General features: G+C 40.9%; 1 protein-coding gene across 4 annotated transcripts in view; it reads right to left on the minus strand.

The window, feature by feature from the left end:
- Positions 1–25,241, minus strand: part of SYNE1 (spectrin repeat containing nuclear envelope protein 1) — a 451,782-nt gene that overhangs the window by 133,092 nt on the left and 293,449 nt on the right. For 2 of the 4 annotated variants that reach the window (XM_067011034.1, XM_067011031.1), the window contains 6 exons: positions 21,463–21,657; positions 20,247–20,420; positions 17,014–17,205; positions 9,012–9,143; positions 7,948–8,057; positions 2,563–2,719 (listed from right to left, as the gene is read on the minus strand). In XM_067011034.1, the coding sequence (XP_066867135.1) occupies positions 2,563–2,719; positions 7,948–8,057; positions 9,012–9,143; positions 17,014–17,205; positions 20,247–20,420; positions 21,463–21,657 (960 nt within the window). Of the gene's footprint in view, positions 1–2,562; positions 2,720–7,947; positions 8,058–9,011; positions 9,147–17,013; positions 17,206–20,246; positions 20,421–21,462; positions 21,658–25,241 lie in introns of those variants that run through there. The other 2 variants (XM_067011032.1, XM_067011033.1) reach the window with 2 other exon arrangements.

A 25,241-nucleotide genomic window follows, 5' to 3' on the forward strand; every position in this document is an offset into this window, starting at 1 on the left:
TTGACCCCTAAACTCTTTTAGGCAAACACAATGTCTCCCCAGTAAGGACTATGATCTGGCCTAGCACTCAGACGTTCTAATGACGTTTCTGGTCAAACTCAGTGTCCTGTAATTTTTTAGAACACCTCATCTTCCCCTTACTTTTCAGGCTGATTAATTCATTGTCCTGTAAACACGCCAGGCTCATTCCCCACTGTGGCTGCACGGATTACCACCCAGCATCTCTTTATAATCCACTGCCTTAAATTCCACACCTCCCCTAGCCACTTTCCACTTTTTTTGTTTGTTTGTTTTTGTTTCCTTTTTAATTCCTGCTAATGGAGCCTCACCAGCTGCTTAATTTTTCATTAATGTCTAAAGTATTTCCTTAGTTGGGTTACAGGTCCCTAGGAGCAGGAGCCATATCTCATCCTGAGGCCAGGTGTTCTACAGAGATGCTAAACACAGTGGAAGTGAACACAGAAACATTGCTCTGCAAGACTGATGCCTTTTGACCTAATGAACTTGAGGCAAAAAAAAAAAAAAGTGCCTGTTTTTACACTTGAGATTAGTTAAGAATATCATCCAGTGTACAAAACTGTCAGTAAGGTAACATGAAAAAGGAGGGACTTTGGAGTTAAACAGACCTGTTTAATCCCCATCTCATTTCCGCCTCTTCTTAGTCACAAGACCCTGAGAAATTATCTAATCTCTCCAAGCCTTAGCTGACTGATCTACGAAGAGAGATAATGTCAACCTCACCACAGCATCGTTATGTTAACACCTAGAACACAAAATACGTTCCTAATAGCGCATGCCCTTTCTTTTTGGAAACTCATGGCCGGACTACTTCTTCCTGTACTTTTCTCTCACCTCTTCACACCAAAGAGAAGCAAGTGCAGGCAGGGCACTGAGAGAAAAAGCAGCTCTCCAAGATGAGAGCAGGCATGGAGGAGACGTCCAGGTCAACAATGCTGGATGGGTGACTCGTGTAAGTGTTTAAGTTGAATGGAGAAGAGGCGGAATCGGGTGTCGGGCATTTCACGAATGAAGAAGAGTAAGTGAGCACAGAATGTGACTAGAAATACCCCAGATTTATCTGACTCAGGATAGTCAGAAAAGGCTGCAGTCCACCATTTAGCACTGTAACTACCACTTATAGTCAAAGGAATGGGGAAATCCTATAACATGAACAGTGATGTTCTGAAGTCCAGGAGATGTACATCAGAAATCAAGAACTCAAGCCATGAGTCTGAGGAATGTGTGATCAGGGGTGTGAAGAAGGATTCATTCAAACACAGGTAGGAGGTCCATGCAAAAGGTATAAGGGCCCTGTGTGCCAGGGTGGAGTATGATTTCGAGACAACTGCCTCTGGAAAGGGAGGGCTTTCTATTCTCCAGGGCCAGAGCTGGTGATGTTCCTGTGCACAGTAGCAAAGGAGGCCCTGGCCAGGGAGTGAGAAAGTGTGAATGCCACAAGATGCTGTACAAGGAGACAGAGATGAATGGCTCTGTACGACTTAGGCACGGCTCTCAGCAGATGGGGGCCCTTTACACATCCCCCTTTCAGGTGATCCTGGCAAGGTGTACCTGCCCTACAGTGCCCGCTTTGTCAGCTCCTGCCTTTCGCTCCTCAGATGCTCTGTAATTATTGACACCCTTTCTCTTCTGGGGTCAGCCTCTCCCAGCTCCTAAGCTAGTCTGGAGCAGAGCAGTGAAAACAGCAGCTTCCCCAGATCCACAGTGGAGGTCTTAGAACTTGCTCTGATGATACCACCGTGGTGGGATGACCAGAGCAGGGCTGACCCAGGGCCTGGGCGAGGCTTCTATCTCCAGCATCCTGCTGGGCCACAGCTGTGGTAAGCAACACAGGCTTCCCTGACCGGCTCTTAAGGGGTGAGTCCCTCTGACTCTGTTGTTCTCAGGCTTCTGCTTCGGGTGAACTCATAGCTATTATCTAGCTGGAACCTTCGGTTGCTATACTTAATTCCACTGGATTTGGCTTGCTTGGTGGGTACATCACAAGTACCCACCCATGTTGGGAACCAGCCTGCGGATGAGTTGGTGACCCCTGTAACCGACCCCTGAGTCCCCCTCCCTTTAGCTCCACTGAGGTCCCAGTGTGTTTCCCGGTAAGATCTTCTGAAATGATTAAATACTGGAAGTAGCAATAGAAAATAAGATAACTTGATAACTTACTGACAAATTTGTAGCTTTTTTTTTTTTTTTTTGGCCTGGATGTGTATATGCTTAATTTGCATCCTTAATTTTCAGAGTTGTGGGGAAAAAGGGGGCGGGGGGGCATTTGAAATTTAATGGTTTATGCTAATGAGTCATCAGATATTAATCTTCTCTGAGGAAAACAGTATCTAGAAGTCAAATAAATTTCCACACATAAATATATAATTATAAAGGGATATGCGAAACAGGCTTGTTAAGAAGAGTGTAGGATGAGTAATTTTTTTATGTCTTATTTTGGAATTGATAAGGAAATATAGGTTGTTGCACAGTTATATTCATTCCCATAGCATAAGCTGTACATCTTTTATATTAGTTAATATGTAAAAGCAAAATGTTCGATACCACTTGCTCTTGTTCCTGCTGCAGAACATTCTGAAGCAGTTTCCGCTTGGTACTAAATTCCTGATGTAGGCTTTCCCATTTCATTCTCATCTGGTCTTCAGCAGCTGATTTCTTCCCTTCCATCCCCAACTCCTGGGATAACACAGCAGGTTTTTCGCTATTAGAAGAATAAATAATCTAAGTTTACAATGTGTGTAAAAAGGCAATCAGTTCTAGGTAATTTATTATGTGTACTAGATCTGGCTTCTAAAATTGGAACCAGATTATTTCAGTCATTAGCTTATACTTTAAAAGTATAAATTAAAATAGAAAACTTGAGACTAATAGTAAAACAAGTATATTCTTACTCATATAATTGAACCATGAGCACAATAATTCAAAAAATACACTGAAAATAGCTCAGCATTAAAGATAAAAATAATTGTAACTTTTAGAACCAGAAAGTAGATGATAAGACTTGTATCCTTTGACAAACAGCCCACAAACTAATTCAAAAGCCCTAAAAATGCTGCCTAGTCTATGGAGAGTTTTCACCCTGAGTCCAAGGAAAATACTACAGAACGGGTTTCAGGACATGGAATAGGGGTACAGAATGTGGAAGGGTCATCCTTCAAGAGAGGCATAAGGCGGCATCTGAGACTATGGCTCTGGGGGTGAGACAGATCTGGGTTCCCTGTTCCAGCACGTTAGATTTGTGACTTTGAGTAAGTCACTTCACTTCTCAGAGCCTCAATTTCCTCATCTTTATTTTTTAAATTTTCTATCCTTTTGGCTGTGCCGTGCAGCATGTGGGATCTTAGTTCCCCGACCAGGGATCGAACCCCTGCCCCCTGCATTGGAAGCGCAGAGTCTTAACCACTAGATCGCCAGGGAAGTCCAATCTTCTCATCTTTAAAATGAAGATAGTACCTATCTTGCAGAAGTATGAGAATTAAATTTAGAGAAGATATACATAATGCCTATGACCCTATCTGGTCAAAAACAGCCACTCAATCAATGGGGCCTAATGATAATGGTAATGGCAATGATAAGAATCTGGGGGACCCAAGATCCAATAGGTCCTAGTTTGTCAGGGGTTTTGAAGTCCTAACTAGAACCATGTCAGCCGAAAGCCATACTAGATAGCCATTACTATTACTTTGATGGAAACTTTTGCTCAAGTGAAGAAAAAAAAACCACCAGTTCATTGGCAGAATAATACTATATACTACCCCAAAGCTAATTCTTTTCAGAATAAGTATTGAATACAATAGTTTCTTTAGGTAAGTCTGTTGAAGTAAACCTGAAAAAACTATCTATAAGGCTATGATACAGGACTTCTACTTCTAGGATATAAAAGAATCTTTCTCACCTGCACACTTAAAGACATGTAAGAGGTTAAGTTCAACAATGCTAGTAATAACAAAAAACCAAAAAAACCCAGCAACAATATAAAGGCCCATCAATAAGAAAATGGGTAAGTTGTTATTGTTACAAGTTAAAATACTGTTAAGCAGTTAAAATGAAAAAACTAGATCTATATGTATCAACATGGATTGATCTAAAAAAGTAATGCTGAGTGAAAAAATATCAAAATAAAATTGATACCTCTAATTTTGTTTATTATATTAGTCTCTGGATTTTTCTGCCTTTTTTTTTTTCTTTTTTCCCTTTGGCCTCATCCCACGGCTCGTGGGATCTTAGTTCCCTGGCCAGGGATCAAACCTGGGCCCTCGGCAGTGAGAGTGCAGAGTCCTAACCACTGGACTTCCAAGGAATTCCCTAAGGATTTTTCTGCTTTTTAAAAAGCATTTTAAATAAAAAACAAGTTTTCAAACTCTTCTGAAATTAAATTTCTTTATTGTGCTGTTTTTTGGGGTGGAGGACTGCAGTGCATCACTTTTAATTCATTTATGTTTGCATAACAATTTAGTATAAAACCTGGGGATATTGGGGAATTCCCTGGAGGCCCAGTGGTTAGGATTCCGCCTTCAGTGCAAAGGGCTTGGGTGCAATCCCTGGTCAGGGAACTAAGATCCCGCAAGCCGTGTGGCCAAAAGGAAAAAAAAAACAAAACCTCCTGGGGATATTTAATATGTATATATTCTTATGTTTCAGCATTGACACATATATAATGCCACCAGCAAATTAGTCTTAAATAAGAACACAGCCTTTCGTTTCCCATAGAAAATATTCCTCTTTTCCTTTGATATTTATATCAATTAATTTCCAGTTGAGTTTCCTTAGTGATCTTGGAAGGACTCCTCCATCAATGCTCCTGTACGTCACATAGTATTTATTCTTTATTTATTAAATTTGTAGCCATGAAGCAAACCATGCCCGTCCCACAGGGATTTTTCTGACATTAACCAATTCACACGTGATAGTCTTAGAAAATCAGCTAATATGTTGAAGGCTGAATATATAAAGATTTTTCCTAGCAATGTTATTCTGTTCTTTTAAAAATATATACATATATTTTTCTTTTGACTCCTGGATATTGTTTAATTTATGGCTGTTTGTTTGCTTGGTGTATTTACCTAAAGGCTTGAAAGGCATGGCTGCTCTGTCATCAACTAGATTTAAAGGAGATTTTTCTAAAGATTTTGTATAAAAATTAAAGAATTTATAAGTATTTGGAGTAAATGTTCAACAGAAAGCCAGTACTGCACTGCAAATTTCTCTTTAAAATATTTTTATATTTGCACAAGCAATTTATAGCTGTTTGTCTTTCATTTGGCTCCTTTCCAAAGCTAAAGGCCAAGGAAAGAAAAGAAAATCATGGCAAGAAAGTTGCAGAATATTCCTACCGCTGCTTTTCGTGACTACGTACGATGAGGAGGCAATGTGTGGATGGGTTCTTTGTAAAAACAGAGTTTGGCAAAAATATTCAGAAAACCATGAGGGATGAACAAATATCTTAGAAGAACTGGAAACAGAAAAGAAAATGCAAAGTGAAGGCAAGTCTCTACGCAGAGTCGAAACAGCGTTCCTCGTTTTAGATTTATACAGACACATGTTTATGGCCTTATCAGCATTTTTCAGCCTGAGGACAACAGAGACTTTTAAAACCCCATTATATTTTAACACAATTTGTACAGTATTAGGGTTATTTTAATGGAATTCCTGACCGTAGATGTTATAATAATAGTATTCATTCCTATTCTTTTAAATTGATACTTATTAGTTGTATCGATATTTTTACCGCTTTTTGTTTTGTTTTTCTTTCCTTGAATATCTTCCTATTTCTTATATGTATATACATATATAGTCAACACACATGTCATATGTCAGCAACTTTATGTCAAACTGAATAAACTTAAAAAAAAAGAAAAAAAAAGGAAAGAAAAATCTCCAAATCTACCCTCGCCAAAGTTACTTTTGATCATCCACATCTAGTCTGGTTCTTACTCACACATGTACTATACATTCAATTTTATATCACATTTTTTACTTAGGACCACATACACATTTTCTGATATTGTTACATAATTTTTTGTTAAGATTATATAGGCATAAAATTTTTCTTAGGCCTTTTTTTTTTTTTTTTTTTTTTTTTTTTTTTACTAACAGGCATTTCTGTCTTTTTAATTATTTGGTATTATAAATAATATTTCAAAAGTCACCTTTATACCATGTATTTCCTCCCAACAAATGTTCAGAAATGAAAACACTGGAGGCCATGGAGTTAAAGCTCTTTGACAGGTAATGGTTGTCAAAGAATGCTGCTAAATTTCAACCGTTAGCATTGCATGAAAACAGAGCTTTCCCTGAGACTTTTTTTTATGTTTTAGATTGTAAAGATACTTCTCCTATATATCCTTTCAGTTGACATTCACAATGTTCACAGCACAGCCCTTCTGTGATGATGGTAGTCAATTATTATTCTAATTCTATTGATAAGCAAACAAAGTCTCAGAGTTGAGTTACTTTTCCATGGTGACAAATACAGAACTGGAATAAAACCCAGACCTGCCTCAAAATAAAGGGACATTTCCACTCTTCTTCAGTTTATTTTCCTTTCTACCTCTTAAACCAGAATCTTCAACCTGAAAATTCTTCACTTTCCTTAATTTTTCTTCAACACTTTACTTTTCTGTGTAAAAGACTTACAGTCTCTACTCCAAACCAGGATTCAAAGCTCAATGACTTTATATACAGAAACTGTAGAAACAGATCATCAAGAAAACTCAAGATACTTAGAAAGCGCATACATTTATTTTTCAGAATGATATTAGGGGAAGATCAGCTCTGGCAGGGAAAACGTTATGCAGTTAGATATAATTCTTCGGTCAGAAACATCATGAATCTAATTTTATAATGCATTTCTTATTTGATTTAAAAAATGAACTTAGGGGCTTCCCTGGTGGCGCAGTGGTTGAGAATCCGCCTGCCGATGCAGGGGTCACGGGTTCGTGCCCTGGTCCGGGAAGATCCCACATGCCGCGGAGCCACTAAGCCCGTGAGCCATGGCCGCTGAGCCTGCGCGTCCGGAGCCTGTGCTCCGCAACGGGAGAGGCCACAGCAGTGAGAGGCCCGCATACAGGAAAAAAAAAAAAAAAAAAAAAAAAAAAAAGAACTTAGCATCTTCTATAGACAGAAATGCTAAGCGTAGTGGAAAGAGGGCAAGCAAGTTAGCCATTATAATTACTAGCTACACTCATGCCGCACAGCAAAATGTTCAAAATGCAAGTAAATTTAACATCATAAAGTGAAAACAAAATGATTAAATTTTTGCAGATGTTCAAAATAAAATTTTGAGTGAGATGTTTACATTTCTTCAAATGTTAGGAAAACAGCAACAAGAAGAGAACGGTAAGCTGTCATCAGAGAAATGTAAATCAAAACCACAATTAGGTATCACCTCACACCTGTCAGAATGGCCATCATCAAAAAGACCACAAATGACAAATGTTGGCAAGGATGTGGAGAAAAGGGAACTGTTGGACACTGTTGGTGGGAATGTAAATTGGTGCAGTCACTGTGGAAAACAGTTTGGAGGTTCCTCAAAAAACTAAAAATAAAACTGCCATAAGTTCCAGCAATTCCACCCCTGGGTATATATTTGAAGAAAATAAAAACTCTAATTCAAAAAGATACATGCACCCCAATGTTCATGGCAGCATTATTCACAGTAGACAAGATATGGAAGTAACCTAAGTGTCCAGCAACAGATGAATGGATAAAGAAGATGTGGTACATATATACAATGGAATATTACTCAGCCATAAAAAAGAATGAAAAATTTTCCACTTGCAACAACATGGATAGACTTGGAGGGTATTATACTTAGTGAAATAAGTCTGACAGAGAAAGACAAATATTGTATGATATCACTTAAACATGGAATCTAAAAACATAAAACAAACTAGTGAATTAAAAAAGAAAAGAACGAAAGAAACCTACCCAACACCACCAGAGGTCTCTGCAGCTGAGTGTTGGGTTAGAATTTCCTCTCCAAGACTGGCTACTGACTGGAGGAGGCTCTTCTGCTCTGCTAATTCCTGTTCCAACTCCTGCTCAAGGAAAAGGACGAATAAAAACATCTTTGTTACTCTATGATTATTGTCTACAACCACAGCTCTATGTCTAGAAGATTCTCAGAGAACTTTGGTAGTAAGTTTTCAAGTTTGCACGTTACACAAAAGGTGAGGTTTAGGTAACTGTTCAGACATGTCTCCAAGTCTTCTGTAGCTTTCTTTGGCTTTGATAAAAGATAATCTCTGAATAATCTTGAAGAAAAACAAAACAAAACAAAATCAATGAGAAAAGAAAATTTTGCTGGGCAATGGTGCCCCCAAGTGGTACGAAATGCACTTTCACTTTTCAAAAATCGACAATGCCTTGCTCTCACTGAAAGAGATCCTTGAGAGCAACAGAGCTCTTCAACTTCCCATTCACTTGATAAATTGGATCATCAATGGACTCGGTTTGACTTTTTCATTCTTTGTAATAAATTTCTCTACTCTTTGATAAAATATTTTAATATGCCCTCTCCATAAAGTTAAGATATCAATGAGCAATCCTTCTCAGTCATCAAAGCTCATTTGTTTCACCTGGCAGTCATTTGCAATCCTACTTTGTGATGGTATCTACTTGAGAGCTGAAAGCAAATTTCATTTCTTTTAAAAACATGTAACTCAGACATTTACCAACTCTCAGAGGCCTCTCTGAGGTTTTTATTATTTATAATAGAGGCAAGACTAGAAACAGAGGGCAGATTACAATTGAGTTATATTGTTTTAAAACTAAGCACAGGCTTTTCTGAGAGAACTGACTTTAAAATGACCCATAGTTCCAGGGGTCACAAGTAAGTACATGGAAAGGAAACAGCCAGGTCCTGCTTCTGTCCAAAGAGAAGATAAGGGGCGTTCTATCTTTAGTACAGAAGGAACTTGTCCTTCTAAAACATTTCTCTCCAGGTGTTTGTTTGGTCTATGTGCAGGCGAGAAGGCCAGGAAGTGCGTTACTTTTTGTTGCTGGAGGCTGCTCTGTCTCTGTTGGGTCCACGCGGTCCGAGCTTGAGCCAGCCATTCCTGAACGCCGGGGCTCTGAGTGGCAGCCAGGTCAGCATCGCTCTCCTCCTTCTCCTGGGCTGTCCCCTGCTTTAAACGAGGCAGACATCAAGAGTCATACTACCCACTGGAAGACCTTAACCAAAACAGAGTGACGGCTCCTTTTTTTTTTTTTTTTTGCGGTATGCGGGCCTCTCACTGTTGTGGCCTCTCCCGTCGCGGAGCACAGGCTCCGGACGCGCAGGCCTAGCGGCCGTGGCTCACGGGCTTAGTCGCTCCACGGCATGTGGGATCTTCCCGGACCGGGGCACGAACCCGTGTCCCCTGCATCGGCAGGCGGATTCTCAACCACTGCGCCACCAGGGAAGCCCTGACGGCTCCTTTTTAGTGTGGTCTGAATAATGATACCAAAGTGGCTCCATTTGGACATGAGACATTAAAAAAAGATGGTAACACAAAACCCACCGAATTTATGGCATTTGCTGGAGGGAGAACAATAAATAGAGGATTATACTCAGAAACACTTGAGGGGGATAAACTGTCCTTTAGAGGCTACGATTTTTAGCTGACTGATGTGGTCACCACATATTATTCTGGAAATTTTTCCGTGAGAATATAACTCTAGATCTTATGTCCTCTACCATCACCACCAGGACTAGACTCCACTGCCACCTGTTGCCACCCTGGCTCGGACAAAGTATGGCTAAAGCAGAAAGCCAATGTAATTACTTATTACCCAGGCAGGAGTTTATTTTTCCCGCTAGACTATCCTGACGGAATTTAACAGGCCCTAAAATACGGTGTATCAGCATGGAACTAGTTCTGAATGAGTGCCTTTCTACTCCCATATATTTATACATCAAAGGGTAAATTACACCATTTTGGTATGTGACTCATTTACTAAATACGGATCAGCACCCCCTGTGGGTCAGGCACTGTTTTGGACGTCGGGTGGTATTCAGCCCAGAAGCCAGACAAGGGCCCAGCTGGGCAGACAGGCAGTAAACAAACAAGATAGACTGGGACGGCGATAAGAGCTACAAAGAATGTGAAACTAGATAATGGGATGGAAAGTGAAGGGGAAGGGTTTCTTCGGCCGGGCAGGAAGGCGTCTTCAGAGCTGACAACTTGTGTGGAGTGAAGGCAAAGATTGGGGGAAGGGCCTCCAGGCCTAGGGAACCCCTGGATCAAAGGCCGTAGGGGAAAGAAACTTAGCATCTCGGGGCTTCCCTGGTGGCGCAGTGGTTGGGAGTCCGCCTGCCGATGCAGGGGACACGGGTTCGTGCCCCGGTCCGGGAAGATCCCACGTGCCGCGGAGCGGCTGGGCCCGTGAGCCATGGCCGCTGAGCCTGCGCGTCCGGAGCCTGTGCTCCGCAACGGGAGAGGTCACAACAGTGAGAGGCCCGCGTACCGCAAAAAAAAAAAAAAAGAAACTTAGCATCTCTGAGAGAGCAGAGACAGGGCAAGCACGGCTGGAGCAAGGGGAGGGGCCGGGGGCAGGCCCAGAGAAAGAGAACAATCTTTAGGGTGCTTCCACAGAGGAGTCCTCCTGAGGAGCTGCTGCTGCCCGGGCCTTTGGCTCTTCTCTGCTGACTCCGACCATGGAATGGGGTACAGCCACCCCAGCTCAGCCCACCCGACTGCCCACAAAGACCCTTCTCTTCCTCTTAGTTTCAGAATTGTCTACTAACCCTTACAGAGAAATAGATGGGGGCTGTTTCCCCTCTGTCTTACCCAATAGAATCTCATAATTAAACTGTAAAATGTTCCAGATCGTGAACCTGGCAACATCGGTATCCGTGCTTGAAGTGCAGTGAAGGAAACAGTGAAACCTAGAGGTACTATTTCTATTTCATCCTTTCCACATTCTGAGCCACCTTAGCTCACAGGTACTTGCTTTCCTTTAACATGATCCAGCTCCCCAGTAATAGAATGTGGTTTAGGTAGAACAACTGGCATGCCACTGGCCTAAAACATGTTATCTGAATTTCGCAGGACCTTCAGGTGACGAGTGACACCCAGGTCAGTGTGTTCCCCTCCCTCCCAGGAGTGCCTCTTCCAGAGAAGCAGTGATCTTCCTGAAGGTGGGAGGTTTGGGGTGGTCCGGCATTCCTCCAGGACTGAAGGCCACACATTTCTGCATAAAGCAGTCTCCCCCACCTGACAACGCTCCATCCACCCAGAATAAGTTCTGAGAGATCCTGGCTTTTCTAGGCAAGGAGGAAACAGCAGGTCAAAACGGACCTGTAGAGAATGACCCCAAAGAAGTCAGTGTAACAGGTTGAAAGCTGTCCCTAGTCAAAGCCCCAGTGACAAAACAGTGGCCGTGGCCTTGACCTGCGAACTCTCTTCTGTGAGCTGCAGCCACTTCCTCTCTGCTTTGCCCTTCAGTGAAGGTTTGTTTTCAGAGCTCAGCCTGAAGACTCCCGTGGAAACTCCTCGGGGCCCCAGCTCACCCTTCTCTGCAGGTAACTATGGTCTGACTGAGGGCTCTGATTTCAACTTCCTCACACTGGGGAAAAATGCCAATTGGACCTGGAAAAATAGCCATTGAAATCTTAGGTCTTACGGACACCTTAACCACTTTTACATGCACAGACACATCTCAGATTCTAAGACAAAATCTAAGAAGGGGACTCATATTTGACTAACTGAATCCACAGCTTTAGAAAAAAGGAAATTATGCAGCATCAAAAACAGATGCCTAGTATGCATTTTCTCTGTGGTCAGGTTTGGTTTTTCAGTTAGTCAATTTTTCTCTGGCTGATTTCATCGTTTTGAAACACCAGTCTTGGACCACAGGAAGCAAAAAATGATTAAGAAAGAATCCGTTCAAATTTCTTTTCCTTTCCCCTTGGGATATGAAGGCATTGACAGAAGGAATAAAATAATGGTAATTACAGTACCTGAGGTCTGATAACAGTTTTCTGACCTATCTAGGGAACAGGAAATAAGGTGGATTACATAGCCCCGCCCAGGCGGGACCCCTCTGGGTCCCGCCTGGGCGGGGCTATGTGAGCTGTTTATTTTGGAAATACTAGAAGAGTAACCATTTTTGCCAAGAACATTCCTTGGAACATTAGCGAAGATTGGAGAATGCTAAACATTAAATAAAACACTCGTTTATAAAGCATTTCATTATTTATATAGGGTGAACTCTGTTCCTTAGATGTGTGAAAATGATTTAAACTTATTACAAAGAAAGACATCATGTAACTCAAGAGATGTTATTACACGCCTGTGTCATATAGAGAAGGAAATTATTTTGGGGTGGGGTGGGGAGAACTAAATGGATTATTCACCGATATGCCTAGAAGTCCAATTAGTTAAAAAGAATGGTCATAAGACATATGACCATTTTACAGATAACTAGCACTGAGGAATTATGTGCTTATGGTCACACACGATTTAGGAAGGTATTCCAGCTATCCTGAATTATGCAAACCCAACTTCACTGACGTCCACATTCAATGGAAGTTTTTTTTTCCCCCCAGTTAACGTTAGTTAATTTTAGATCAACTCCGAATTCTTTACACTGGGGTAAATAATCCTCTTCCCGGCAATAATAATGTAAACAGGACTCTTTTTATTCCTGCAGTTGGAAAAATAATCTCCTCAACAGCTCTGATTGTATTTAGAAAATCAATATTTTATATCCTGGGAACTCATGAGACGAAAAGATGATGGTATTTATAGATACTTTAAAATAAACAACGACCAATTTCTGTGCAAACACTGCCACATTTTTCCGTATTTACACTTCACACAGCAGTATCCCCAGGGAAGCTTACACTTGCGGGCAGAGTCAGAACTTTAGTCAATGTGAAGAATCCCTGCGGCCACATGCGCGGGCAGGATCTGCTGGGTGTGGGCACCAGCCCTACCAGTCTCAGACCAGGCCTTGGAGCATGTCAGGAGTTTTTCCTCCCAAAGACGGTGGTCTGCAAACAGTTGCTGTTATTATTATTACTGAGACTGGAGCACTTCCTGTAAGCGCTACTTGCATGAAAATCCTCAGGATTTTTTTAAAAAGTTAAACACTACTATGATCCCTATTTTACAGATCAGAAAACATCAGTGAGACAAATTTTGGGAAGTTCAAGAATCTTGCCCCAGAGTCACCTACTCAGTCACTGGTGGCGCCAGGCTGGGGAGACTTCAGAGCAGCAGATCCAAAGTGACAGCTCGAGAACCAAGCCTGGCTTCTGGATATGATTTGTTTGGCACACAAATTATTTTAAAATTTTAGAATAAAATGTCAATGCTTTAAAATTGGAAAATTTTAGATATAAATATGCTTTCTCTGGAAGATCTAGCAATGCTGCCTGTAAATTCTGCAGCTGAGTAACAACTGCTTCTTTGACAGGCGACCAGCCTGCCGAGGTCCTGACTGGGTCAGCTTCACTCATTTATATTCCCTTCCCAGGCCTTGAGGACTTGCAACTATGCCAGCACCCTCCCCCTCTTTAACCTCTACATGTGCCTGTGTATCAGGCTGGCCCCTCCCTTCCTACCTGCCTCTAGGCACAGGGCACAACTGGAGATTGATAAATGATAACTATCCCAGAGATGAAACCTTGAAGTCCTTCCCTTTGTTTTGGTTTCTTAAAGTTCACTCACACACCAACCATGGAGGAAAAATGAGGGGAAAAAAAAGCAACACGCATCAGATTGACAATATCTTTTATAAAACTAAGTAAACTGTGGTACTCTCCCAGTTAGAAAATCCTTCTAGTTTTGTTCAACTTTAATACTTTTAACATTTTACTTTTTGCTTTAATTCATAAAGTCAGATTGCGTGTGCATTTTAAAGTATGTGAATTTAACGTGAAAAGTTGCGTTTTGCCTTTATTGGCATTTATTTATCTAATAGTGAGTTCAAATATTTTTTCATATGTTCATTGGCCATTTGTATTTCTTTTCCTTTGAATCACCTCTTTGTATTTTTTTGTCTATATTTCTATTAGGTGACCTTTTCTTATTATTTTATTGATTTACAATAAGATTTCTGGAAATTAAGGGAATTCATTCCTGGTCATGTGAATTGCATAGTTTCTTCCATATTCGTCCATGTCATTTAATTTGGTTAATATTTTCTTGGTCATACAGAACTTTCTCACTTCTATGTAGTAATTTTAAAGAAACTAAAATTCTGGGTTTTGGGCATACTGCCAAAAGTCCTTCCCATCCTAATATTCTTTTTTTTAAAATATCCATACATCCAGAACGTTTTAGATTTAGTTTTTACATTTAATCTCTGATCCACCTGTGATGCACTTTTTTCTATAAAGGGTGGGATAGGGAATCTAGTCTATCATATTTCAAGTGGTTTGCCTATTACTTTATTCATTTTAATTTTATTTATTTATTTTTGGCTGTGTTGGGTCTTCGTTGCTGCAAGCGGGCTTTCTCTAGTTGTGGCGAGTGGGGGCTACTCTTCATTGTGGTGCGCGGGCTTCTCATTGCAGTGGCTTCTCTTGTTGCGGAGCATGGGCTCTAGGCACACGGGCTTCGTTAGTTGCAGTGCACGGGCTTAATTGCTCTGCAGCCTGTGGGATCTTCCCAGGCCAGGGCTTGAACCCGTGTCCCCTGCCTTGGCAGGTGGTTTCTTAAACACTGCGCCACCAGGGAAGTCCCCTATTACTTTATTATTATTTACACAGTGAATCGTATTTTAAACAGTGACTTGAAATGCCACCTTAAACATTTATCTAATGCCCTTGCATACTGGCATCTCTTTTGGGAATATTTATTCTAATTTTTTGTTCATCCATTTATTGTGCCAATACTAATTATTGTAATATTGTATTTTAATATATATGAATAAATAACCTCTCATAACTCTTTACTGTCAGAATTTTACAGTTTTTTTCAGGTTTATTTTATTCCAGGTAAACCTGGTATCATTTTGCCACATTTCAAAAATATACAGTTGGGGCTTCCCTGGTGGCGCAGTGGTTGAGAGTCCACCTGCCGATGCAGGGGATGCGGGTTCGTGCCCCGGTCCGGGAAGATCCCATGTGCCGTGGAGCAGCTGGGCCCGTGAGCCGTGGCCGCTGAGCCTGCGCGTCCGGAGCCTGTGCTCCCTAATGGGAGAGGCCACAACAGTGAGAGGCCCGCATGCAGAAAAAAAAAAAAAATAATATATATATATATATACAGTTAGTATTTTAGTTGTGAATAACTTAAATTTATGTTTTAGTAGAGGAAAATTTGACATCTTTAAGATACTGTATTCCTATCTAAAAATAAAGTTTCTTTCTATTTTTTCAGTTTATTTTGGTATCACTTGCATTTTAAAATGTCGAGATTTCAAATACTTTATATTTTGTTCATGTTATAAATGGAAAATTATTATATATTATTTCACTAACTTTTTATTTATACAGGAAAGTTATGGATTCTCTATTTCATCTTTTTAATAAACCAGTCTTCTTACTAAATTCTTCCATTGCTTCTAATAGTTTTCTGTTGACTAGGCTTGATGTTCCAGATCATATAATCATATGATTAGCAAAGAGCTGAAAATACGTAGTTTAGTCCAAAAAAATTTATTACACTGAGAAAGCAGAAAAAATCGCAGTGAATGTTCATTAAGCTCCCACTACAATATTTGTGCCATATCCCCTGCCAGTATCTGTACTCAAATACAGATGTTTCCCTCCCTCCTGATACTGGTTCCAAGACCACTCCCTCCCCTTTGATCCCATCTTCTCCCTTCTAACAAGAAGACTGTTGTGGCAATCTCACTTCTTTTTCATCAATTTTTCCTCTACTGAGTTGTTTCCATCTCCCTGTAAACACGTCATTATTCTTTGATCTTAAAATAGAACAAATTTCTCCCAACTTACTTCGTATAGTTTATTTCATTCCTCTGTTCCTCTTTATAGTGAAACTCCTGAGTTTCCTGCACGCTTCGTCTCCAACTCCCTTCTCATTCTCACTTTGATTTCAGAGGGTTTTTTGCCTCCACTATTTCACTGAAAAAGCTGTGGTTGGGGTCACAGAAGACCTGCACGTTGCTAAATCCAGTGGTCAGTTCTCAGTCCTCATTTTAACTCACTTACACTCAAGTGTCTCCCAGGAACCCAAATCTCAGTTTTCTTCCCACCTCACTGGTGTTTCCTTTTTACTCTTTTTGGTGGGCTCCTCCACATTTTCCAAACTTTTCACACTGGAGCAACCCAGCACTGGGTGCTCTTTATCTCTCCTCACACCCTTGGGGAACTCATGGAGTCTCAAGCCTTTAAGGACTATCTAGAGGCCAATGATTCGGTCTAGGTCTGTCTTTTGAATTCCAGCCACTGCTTAACGTTGAGTACGCATCTCAAACCTAACCTATCCCTAACGAAACCACTGACCTAACTAGTCCTTCCTTCCCCCAGTTCTGTTTCGCAGAGTTCTCACTCTCCCAGTTATCCACAATCTCATAAGTCCTCATCACTTCTAACCTCCTAACTGGTCTCTCAGCTTCCACACTGGGCCCCTACAGCAGCTATAATTTGATCTTGTCACTCCTTTGTCCCCCAACACTCCAATGGCTTCTCAACTCCCCCAGCATAAAAAGCCAAAGCCCAGGGCTTCCCTGGTGGCGCAGCGGTTGAGAGTCCGCCTGCCGATGCAGGGGACGTGGGTTCGTGCCCCGGTCCGGGAGGATCCCACATGCCACGGAGCGGCTGGGCCCATGAGCCATGGGCGCTGCGCCTGCGCGTCCGGAGCCTGTGCTCCGCAACGGGAGAGGCCGCGACAGTGAGAGGCCCGCTTACCGCAAAAAACAAAACAAAACAAAAAACAAAAAACAAAAAACAAACCCCTATTTGAAAACCTAGGCCAGACTGTGCAAAGCAGGTATGAAAATAAGTACATACCATTCTCCAGCTGTCCCCTTTATGTGTCCCGTGCTCAGAGGCCAGACCAGCCACGTGCAGAGATGCAGCGTCCGCGGCTGCAGCCTCACCTGGATGTGGAGCTGCTTCTCGCGCAGTGCTCTCTGCAGCTCCAGGAGGCTCCCCTTGAGGGTTCTCAGCTTCACCGAGAGCTGCTCCGCCTCGTCCTTTGTGTGAGCCTTGCCCTCCAGCAGCAGGTTTTCACTGTGGACTGAGAGCTCCGATAAGGCCACCACCTTCTGTTCTATTTCCGCCAGCATGTTCTGGAACAACAGAAATAAGGCTGAAATTCACAAACCCTGCCAGTCTCTTCGAAGACCGTGTCTCACAGCAAAACCCAACACTTTACTAGTCTTTCACCAAAAGATCATGCCTCCAGGTTTTTTTGTTTTTTTTTACCTAGTTTTCTTACAACCTTCAAGGGTGGTACGTAGATTCTAAAACTTCTTTGAGCTTCCTAATTTTTCTCTTATTTAAGATTAGATATTATATAATGAAAAACATATGGAAAACACATTTTATATAGCCAACAGATAAGTAGAAAAGACCATTCCTTAGTGTTATCCCATTATTATGATTATTTTACTATTTTAGTGTTAGACTGTTATGCTTGTGGCTAATAATAGTAAAGACATCACATGATGAGCCCTTTTTGTGTCAATTTAAAGAGGACTCTCTCTTTCGAAACATTTTTCTTTGGGTTGACTTTTTTCCCAGATTGATGCTTTTTTTACTTGATCTTTATTTTTTTGTCTTTTATATAACGTATTTTTAACCTCATATTTCTGAAAGTTTTCCTAAGAATTTTACTTTCACTTTCTGTGGCAACTGTCTAGTGCTGCAAGGTTTGTTTCTAAAATGGAGGCTAAATCCAGAAAAGAAGTGAAAATCGTCTCCCTTCTTCCAAAGTACGATTTAAAACAAAAACCAAAAAAGAAAAACAACTAAAAAATCAAGCAAAACAAAAAAACATATTATTTTCTACAAAAACTGCTCTGTTTTTATATTCCTTAACTATGAACTCTTTGAAATGCACTTTCTAATTTATACTCAATTATACATTAATAAGAAAAGATATTTTATTTTCCTGCACAAAATCAGAATTACTACCATCAACTTCTAGGACTAAAAGTATGATCCTAAAACCTAGGACTAAGTGGGAAAGTGAAATATTTCATGAAATGGGGCTTAAAGGATGATTTCCTGAGGATTACTTTTATGGAGTTAATATCATTCTGTGCAGGACTGTCTTTTCCATTAGGCACAGCTGACACAGTGCTGAGAGCCCATAACACTTCTGGGGACACAAGAAAATGTCTTAATTTTAGGTTCTTTTAAAATCAGAAGAAAAAAATGAAGATAATACAATTAATATACAATGATACCACCCCAAGTTATATCAGTCTCTGTACCAAAGCAATTGTAAAATCAAATATAATTTTTAGTATTTTTATAGAGGAAGAGGCCATGGAAGCAAAGTACCTAGGGCCCCAAAAGTCATAATGGGGCCCTAATTCCACGTGATAGCCACACTTATAATTATACAACTGGCTTAAAGGCTTGAATCAATTGACTGAGGAACTGTTGTGTACCTGTGTGATTCCACATGCTTCGAGTTTTAAAAAAATACCATTTCAATACTTTGGAAAAGTCCTGAAATATATTATCTCAACCATGGACTTTATGCATAACTATAAAAATAGAGACATCCAAAAGGGAGAGATGGGAGTAATGACGAAACATAATTTTGAAATGCTAGTGCATGGGTAATTTCAAATGCTAGAAGGGAATGCTAAAAATACATGTCTCTTCAGAAAAGGAACTTCAGAAAAAATGATAGAAAGAATAGAAAACACTTGCACATGGCTCTCTACTCTCCACCATGAAGGCAGAGATGCTTCGAATACACATAAATAAGTTGTCCAAAGAATTTAAAAATCCAAATTATAATAATTAATATGACAAAAAAATCTCAAATCATAAAAGGGATGACCAAAATAACATATGAAGTATTAAGAAAAGAAGTGGTGGGGCTTCCCTGGTGGCGCAGTGGTTGAGAGTCCGCCTGCCGATGCAGGGGACGCGGGTTCGTGCCCCGGTCTGGGAAGATCCCACGTGCCGCGGAGCGGCTGGGCCCGTGAGCCATGGCCGCTGAGCCTGCGCATCCGGAGCCTGTGCTCCGCAGCGGGAGAGGCCACGACAGTGAGAGGCCCGCGTACCGCCAAAAAAAAAAAAAAAGTTGCATAATTAATGGCTTGTGCATATTTCCTCCGATTCCAAATGGGAGAAATATGACATTGTGCATACGGATATTTAACCTTGCAGGTTAGGCCGGGTTTTCTAGAGACTTGCTAGTTAGTTAAATGAAAGCACTTTTAAAACATACTTCACCCATGTGTAAAGTCTACTATGCTGATAATCTTTGAAATTCTATGATTGGTACATGGGAGTTTATCATCTATTCTCTATGCTTATATGCGTGCTTGAAAGTTTCCATAATAAAGAGGCAAGAAAATAATCTTACAATAAAAACTTTGATGCCATTACCCCTTACCTTAATTTCTAGAGACCTCACATCAAGGAAGGAAATTCTCTCCTCCAGAAGATAACCTTCCCGTGTTCAATCTGTCTGCCTATAACTGACAGTTTCGCCAAGTTTTCCACATAATATTTCTGAATCAGAACCAAAACTTCAACAGGCCACCAAGAGACATCTCCTGTTGTGTTTACCCACAGTCCAATTCACTGATACTAATTCTTCTTGTTGGGTACTTATATTCCTTACTAGCCACCAAAATAGATACCGTAAGTGTTTCGGCATCTATAGTCTTTAAGAATGGTCCTTTAGGAAGCTGAAAATGTTCTAAAGAGTAGATACTCTTGGTAAAATTTTTCAAAAGACTAAGTCCAAGCCTGGATTTCATTTAAGCTTTTATAAAGTATTGTTTATCTACTCTCTAAATATATAAAGTATATGGGTTGTGAAAAATCATACAACCATACCAAGCTTTGTTACCATTATGTTTTCTGTAGTTTAAAAATGTGCCTTGGGGCTTCCCTGGTGGCGCAGTGGTTGAGAGTCCGATGCAGGGGATGCGGGTTCGTGCCCCGGTCCGGGAAGATCCCACGTGCCGCGGAGCGGCTGGGCCCGTGAGCCATGGCCGCTGAGCCTGCGCGTCCGGAGCCTGTGCTCCACAACGGGAGAGACCACGGCAGTGAGAGGCCCGCGTACCGCAAAAAAAAAAAAAAAAAAAGAAATAGTGCCTTGTGATGTTGGCATATTCCTTCAAGAACATTTTTGTACCTGGCAGTCCACCAGCTGGGCCTCCATGTCCATGGGCTCCTTGGGTGACCCCAGTGCAATGTCCAGAGTGGCCTTAGTGCTCAAGAGCCAATGGTCCAGCTCATCGGCTTCACAGCGATACCTCTGCAGGGCCTGTTCCTGTCTCTGTTCCTCCAGCTGATCATTTAACTTCTCCTAATGAATTAAGCAGAATTAAGAAAAAAAAAAAAAAAATCCAGGCCCATCACTTTATTTCAGAATTCCACGAGGGTTTCATAGAGTGACTAGGGACAGTATTAATGAATTAAAAAGTTAATCCTTAAGATCTCTAAGTACTTTACTTTAAAAATTATTTTATTAATAATCTATTATTATGTTTTTAATTAAAATTTTTACTAAATTGTTTAAAAGACAGATTAAATAGAGCAGACACGTTGATTTAAAATTTCTCCAAAACCAGAAAATATATGAATACCTAGTCTGACTAATTTTATAACAGGTAAAACTAGAAACAGCCTACATACCCAACAATAGGGGGACAGTTAATTGAATTATGGTATAATCAGCAGCTAAATAAAATAAGTGTATACAATAAATGATTATTTGCCAGAGAAGCTGCTAGACCCTAGAGATACAAGGACGCAGACACTTTAAATTATAGGATCAACAATATGAACGTCTTATACATTTAGGGCCAGGAATGATAAGAGAAAAACAACAACAAAAAAGGAAAATAACTTATTTTTAACACATCTGCTACCGTGACTAAAATTTATCTCTCTATTAAATAATATTAAAGTTAAGTAACATGAGAACGAGAACTGCAAGAATATTTTCATGAATTAATGGGCTTGAATTGGCTAACAGGGACTAAGGATTTATTCTTCACAGTACTGGTAATACCATTCATAAAAATGCTCTTATTTAAACATAGCAAACTATCATCATGCAAACCTTCTATAATTACTCCTCACAAGACTCATGTCTACCAAGTATCAGCTTTCCACAGTCTCAGTTTTGCATGCTTGAAATGACTCAGAAAGGGATGAAAAGACACATTCATGGCCCCACACTGACTCAGGGCTCTATTCAGAAGGCCCTCCTGGACACACAATACCAGCTTCTTCTGAGTGGGAAACAATAAACACGTCGATCACGCAAGGAGCCCGACATACTTGTCAGCATAGCCCTAAGAGTTGATCTGGACCTGAGGGGCCCCTTCAGAATGGCTTGTTACCTCCAAAAGCTGTCGTTTCCCTGATGCCTTCATCTTGATGGTGGACATTCGCTCCGCTAAGACAGTGAGCGTGGACTGCAAGGGCAGCTGCTCTGCAGGGTCGGAGTCTGGGGAGTCAGACACCAGCTCCTCCGCGAGGGCTGACTGCAGCTCCCCGATTTCCTCTTGAAGCGTGAGAATCTCATCCATCAGTGCCTGTGGGGAAGACTGTGGAGTCATACTCGTGTATGTATTTTTTCGCACTGAGGAATCGTGGCACTAGCTGAGTCCCACGTGGTTTGATATCAGTGAAGACACTTCACTTGGAAGTTGTTTAACCAACAAACAGGGGTCCTACGAACCTAAGTTTCTAAGTGACAGTACCAGACTGAATGTCAGGAAATTTCTGATTTTAAGACCCTTTGTCTTGGTAACTTAAATGAATTTGAACTAGTTAATTAATCTTTCTGGTTTTCAGCAGGCACATGTGTAATCCGACGGGGGTATGCTCAATTATGTTTGAGTCTACAATTCTATGTTGAAAATAAGTAAATAAAAAAAAAGAAACCACATGAAGGCTTCCCTGGTGGCGCAGTGGTTGAGAGTCTGCCTGCCGATGCAGGGGACACGGGTTTGTGCCCCGGTCCGGGAAGATCCCATGTGCCGCAGAGCGGCTGGGCCCGTGAGCCATGGCCGCTGAGCCTGCGCGTCTGGAGCCTGTGCTCCCTAACGGGAGAGGCCACAGCAGTGAGAGGTCAGCGTACCACCAAAAAAAAAAAAAAAAAGAAAAGAAAATTCATCACTTTTTTCCTCAACATGATTCTTCCCACTCTAAACTTCCCTGAGTCTGAAACAGCACTGCGTTTTAATCACAAACTCACATTATACAAGACAGGAAAAAATTTGTCACCTGTTTCTATGCTGTTACCCTCTCCTTATTTTTCTCCTCTCCCCAAATCTAAAATTTGAAGTTTCTCAGGGCTACTTTCCAGGCCCCTTTTCTCTCCTCACAAGCTCTCCCAGGCAATGTCCACTGCCAAGGCTTTAAACCCTTCCTAATGTGGAACACTTAGCAGGAGAATAAAAATGAGCCTGGCATGCAGATTATTTTGAGCTGAAAACAAGGTCCAAAAGACTCAAGAAAAAACTCTGACCTTCCCTCTAACTACCTAAAGAATCTAGAAAGGGGACCTATTACAGGAATAGAGCTCTCATAGAGATATCTGCAAAGAATAGGGCTGGGTGTGGTGAGGGAAACTCTTAAGAGATCAGAATACACTCTGTGTCCCATTGTCTCTGAAAGGCCCAATTAATATTTGTTTACCAAACATTTGCTTTTCTGTCTTTATGTGAGTTGCCTTCCTCCTCTTTTAAGTCTCAAACCACTACCCCCAACATCCTCCTTTGCCTTTAGCTGAAGATAGTATTTAAGGTGAGAGTTTCAACCATTTTGGCAAGTTATTCAGTTTTCCTGAGTCTCTCCCACGTATGCATGTTATTAGACTTTTATTTGATTTTCTCTGGTTAATCTGTCTCATGTCAATTGAATTCTTAGACCAGCCAGAAGCACCTAGAAGAGTAGAGGAAAATCTCTGCCTCCCTGACACTTATAAAGGTATATCTCTAACCCAGATGTCTGTCCTAAGTTTCAGGCTTGTATATTCAACTTACCTATTTCACAGGGTGTCTCCATCTCATCATGTAAAAACCCGCTTCTTCCTCTGTTGTCCCCATCTCAGTAAAAGGTAACACCCTTCTCATTGCTTAACCTCGAGACCTAGGAGTCATTCACACCTTCTGTCACCATATCCAGCATCAAATCCAACTGCTTTCACCTCCAAAACGTATCTTGTATGTCTCCTGTGCTCCCACCTAAGTCACGCAAACTCCTTATCTGAATTGCTCTTGTGGTCTATTGGGTGCAGTACCAGTTTACACTCTTGTCTCTCCAAACCCCTCTTCACAGAGTAATCAGAGTGACCTTTGAAAAAGGTAAATCAGATCCTCTCACTCCCCTGCTTTAAAATACTTAGTGGCTTCTTGCTTGTAAAATAAAATCCAAACTCCTTACTGTATTTGTGCAGTCTCACCCCCTGCCTGCCCCTTGTACCACACTCCCTTCTGGCTTACTACATTCCAGCCTTCTTCAGTTACTCCAGGACCCTCAGCACTTTCTGCCTCAGGGCCTTTGCACATGGTGTTCCCTCAAGCTCTGGAATGCTCTTCTTCCTCTCTCTGAGATGGTTCTCTTCTTCTTTGGAGCCTTAGGTTAATTGTCACATCTTCAGAGAGGCCTTTCCTGACCACTGACTCTAAAAACAAATCTCTATTGTTCTCTTTTAACAGAACCCTATTTCCTGCATAACAGCTATCACAATTATACACTACTGGTATTTCTCATTTTTTGTATTTTATGATTTGCTCTTTAGCTGGAATCTTGACAGGAGAAATTCTTTTTTGGGATTTGAATGACATGTTAGAAAAACAGGCCCTACCCCTACAGGAGGGGCAATCATGACTCCAAGTTAAGAATCATTGCTTTTATAGTTGCCAATATTTCACAGTTTCCAATATACCCCTACTTGCATAATTCCCACCTATTCCAGAGGACTGCAGGCTTTGCTGTAAGCCCAGGGCCTCCTCAGAGTGGGCTCTCAATAGATAAAAAAACAAAACAACAAAAACCCTCTTCTTTCCCTAGTATCAATTGTCATCCTGTCCAACTGCTGTTTTAAGTGAACTATTATATTGAAATTACTATCTACATGTAGAAAAGTGCAGACTGTAAGTGTACAGTTCTACGAATTTTCACAAACCGCACATACCTGTGCTCCTGGCACCCAGATTGAGAAACAGAACATTCCCAGGACTCCACAAGCCCCCTGGACCGCAACCTTTCCTTTCCAGAGATCACCATGGTGCTGGCTTGCAAATGTCACAGATCACTGCTGCCTGTTTTTGAGCTCTACAGAAATGGAATCATTCCTGATGTACTGTTCTGTGTCTGGCGTCTTTCACTCCCTCCAAGACTGCGGCTGTTGCATGTAAAAAGAGCTCACCCTTTTTATTGCTTCATTGTATTCTACTCTCACCTGGTTTGTGGGTCTTGTCCATTTAAGCCTTTCCAGTGGGTTCATAGTGGTATCTCACTGCAGCTTTAATTTGCATTTCCCTGATGGTTAATTAGACTGAGAACTTTTCCCTATGCTTTTTGGCCACCTGGAGATCATCTTTTGTGACCGCCTGTTAAAAATCTTTAGCCCATTTTCTATTGGAGTCGTTCCTTTTCTTATTGATGCATGGAGTCGTGTATATACTCAGGATAGGAGTGCCTGTGTTTCTTTTAGTTCTGTGTATTGCGAATATCTGCTCCCATTCTGTGACGTGTCTGTCCCTTAGAGGGTAAAAGCTTCCTTCATGATGTCTTTTGATAAACAGAAGCTCTTCATTTAATTGTAGTCTAATATATCAGTATTTTGCTTCATTGGAAAAGTTAGGGCCCTTGCTGTCCTATTTAAGAGATCTTTGCCTACCATAATGTCATGAATATATTCTCACATGTTACCTTCTTGAAGAATGGTATTCAAAGTGTGGTCCATTCAATGGAGTCATGAACTGGTTTGTCTCTAGTTCATGACAAGAGAAAGATATTGCAAGTAAACATTAAGAAATTTTTATAGCAACTTGACGTTGACATGATATCCAGCCAGTATTTTATTTTATTTTACTAAAATGTTGAGTTAGAAATTTAAAAATTAAAAAAAAAGGTTATACACTACAGATACTTTGAGAAGCACTGT

Source organism: Kogia breviceps, chromosome 13 (assembly GCF_026419965.1).
Source record: "Kogia breviceps isolate mKogBre1 chromosome 13, mKogBre1 haplotype 1, whole genome shotgun sequence".
In the NCBI taxonomy this organism is placed as follows: domain Eukaryota; kingdom Metazoa; phylum Chordata; class Mammalia; order Artiodactyla; family Physeteridae; genus Kogia; species Kogia breviceps.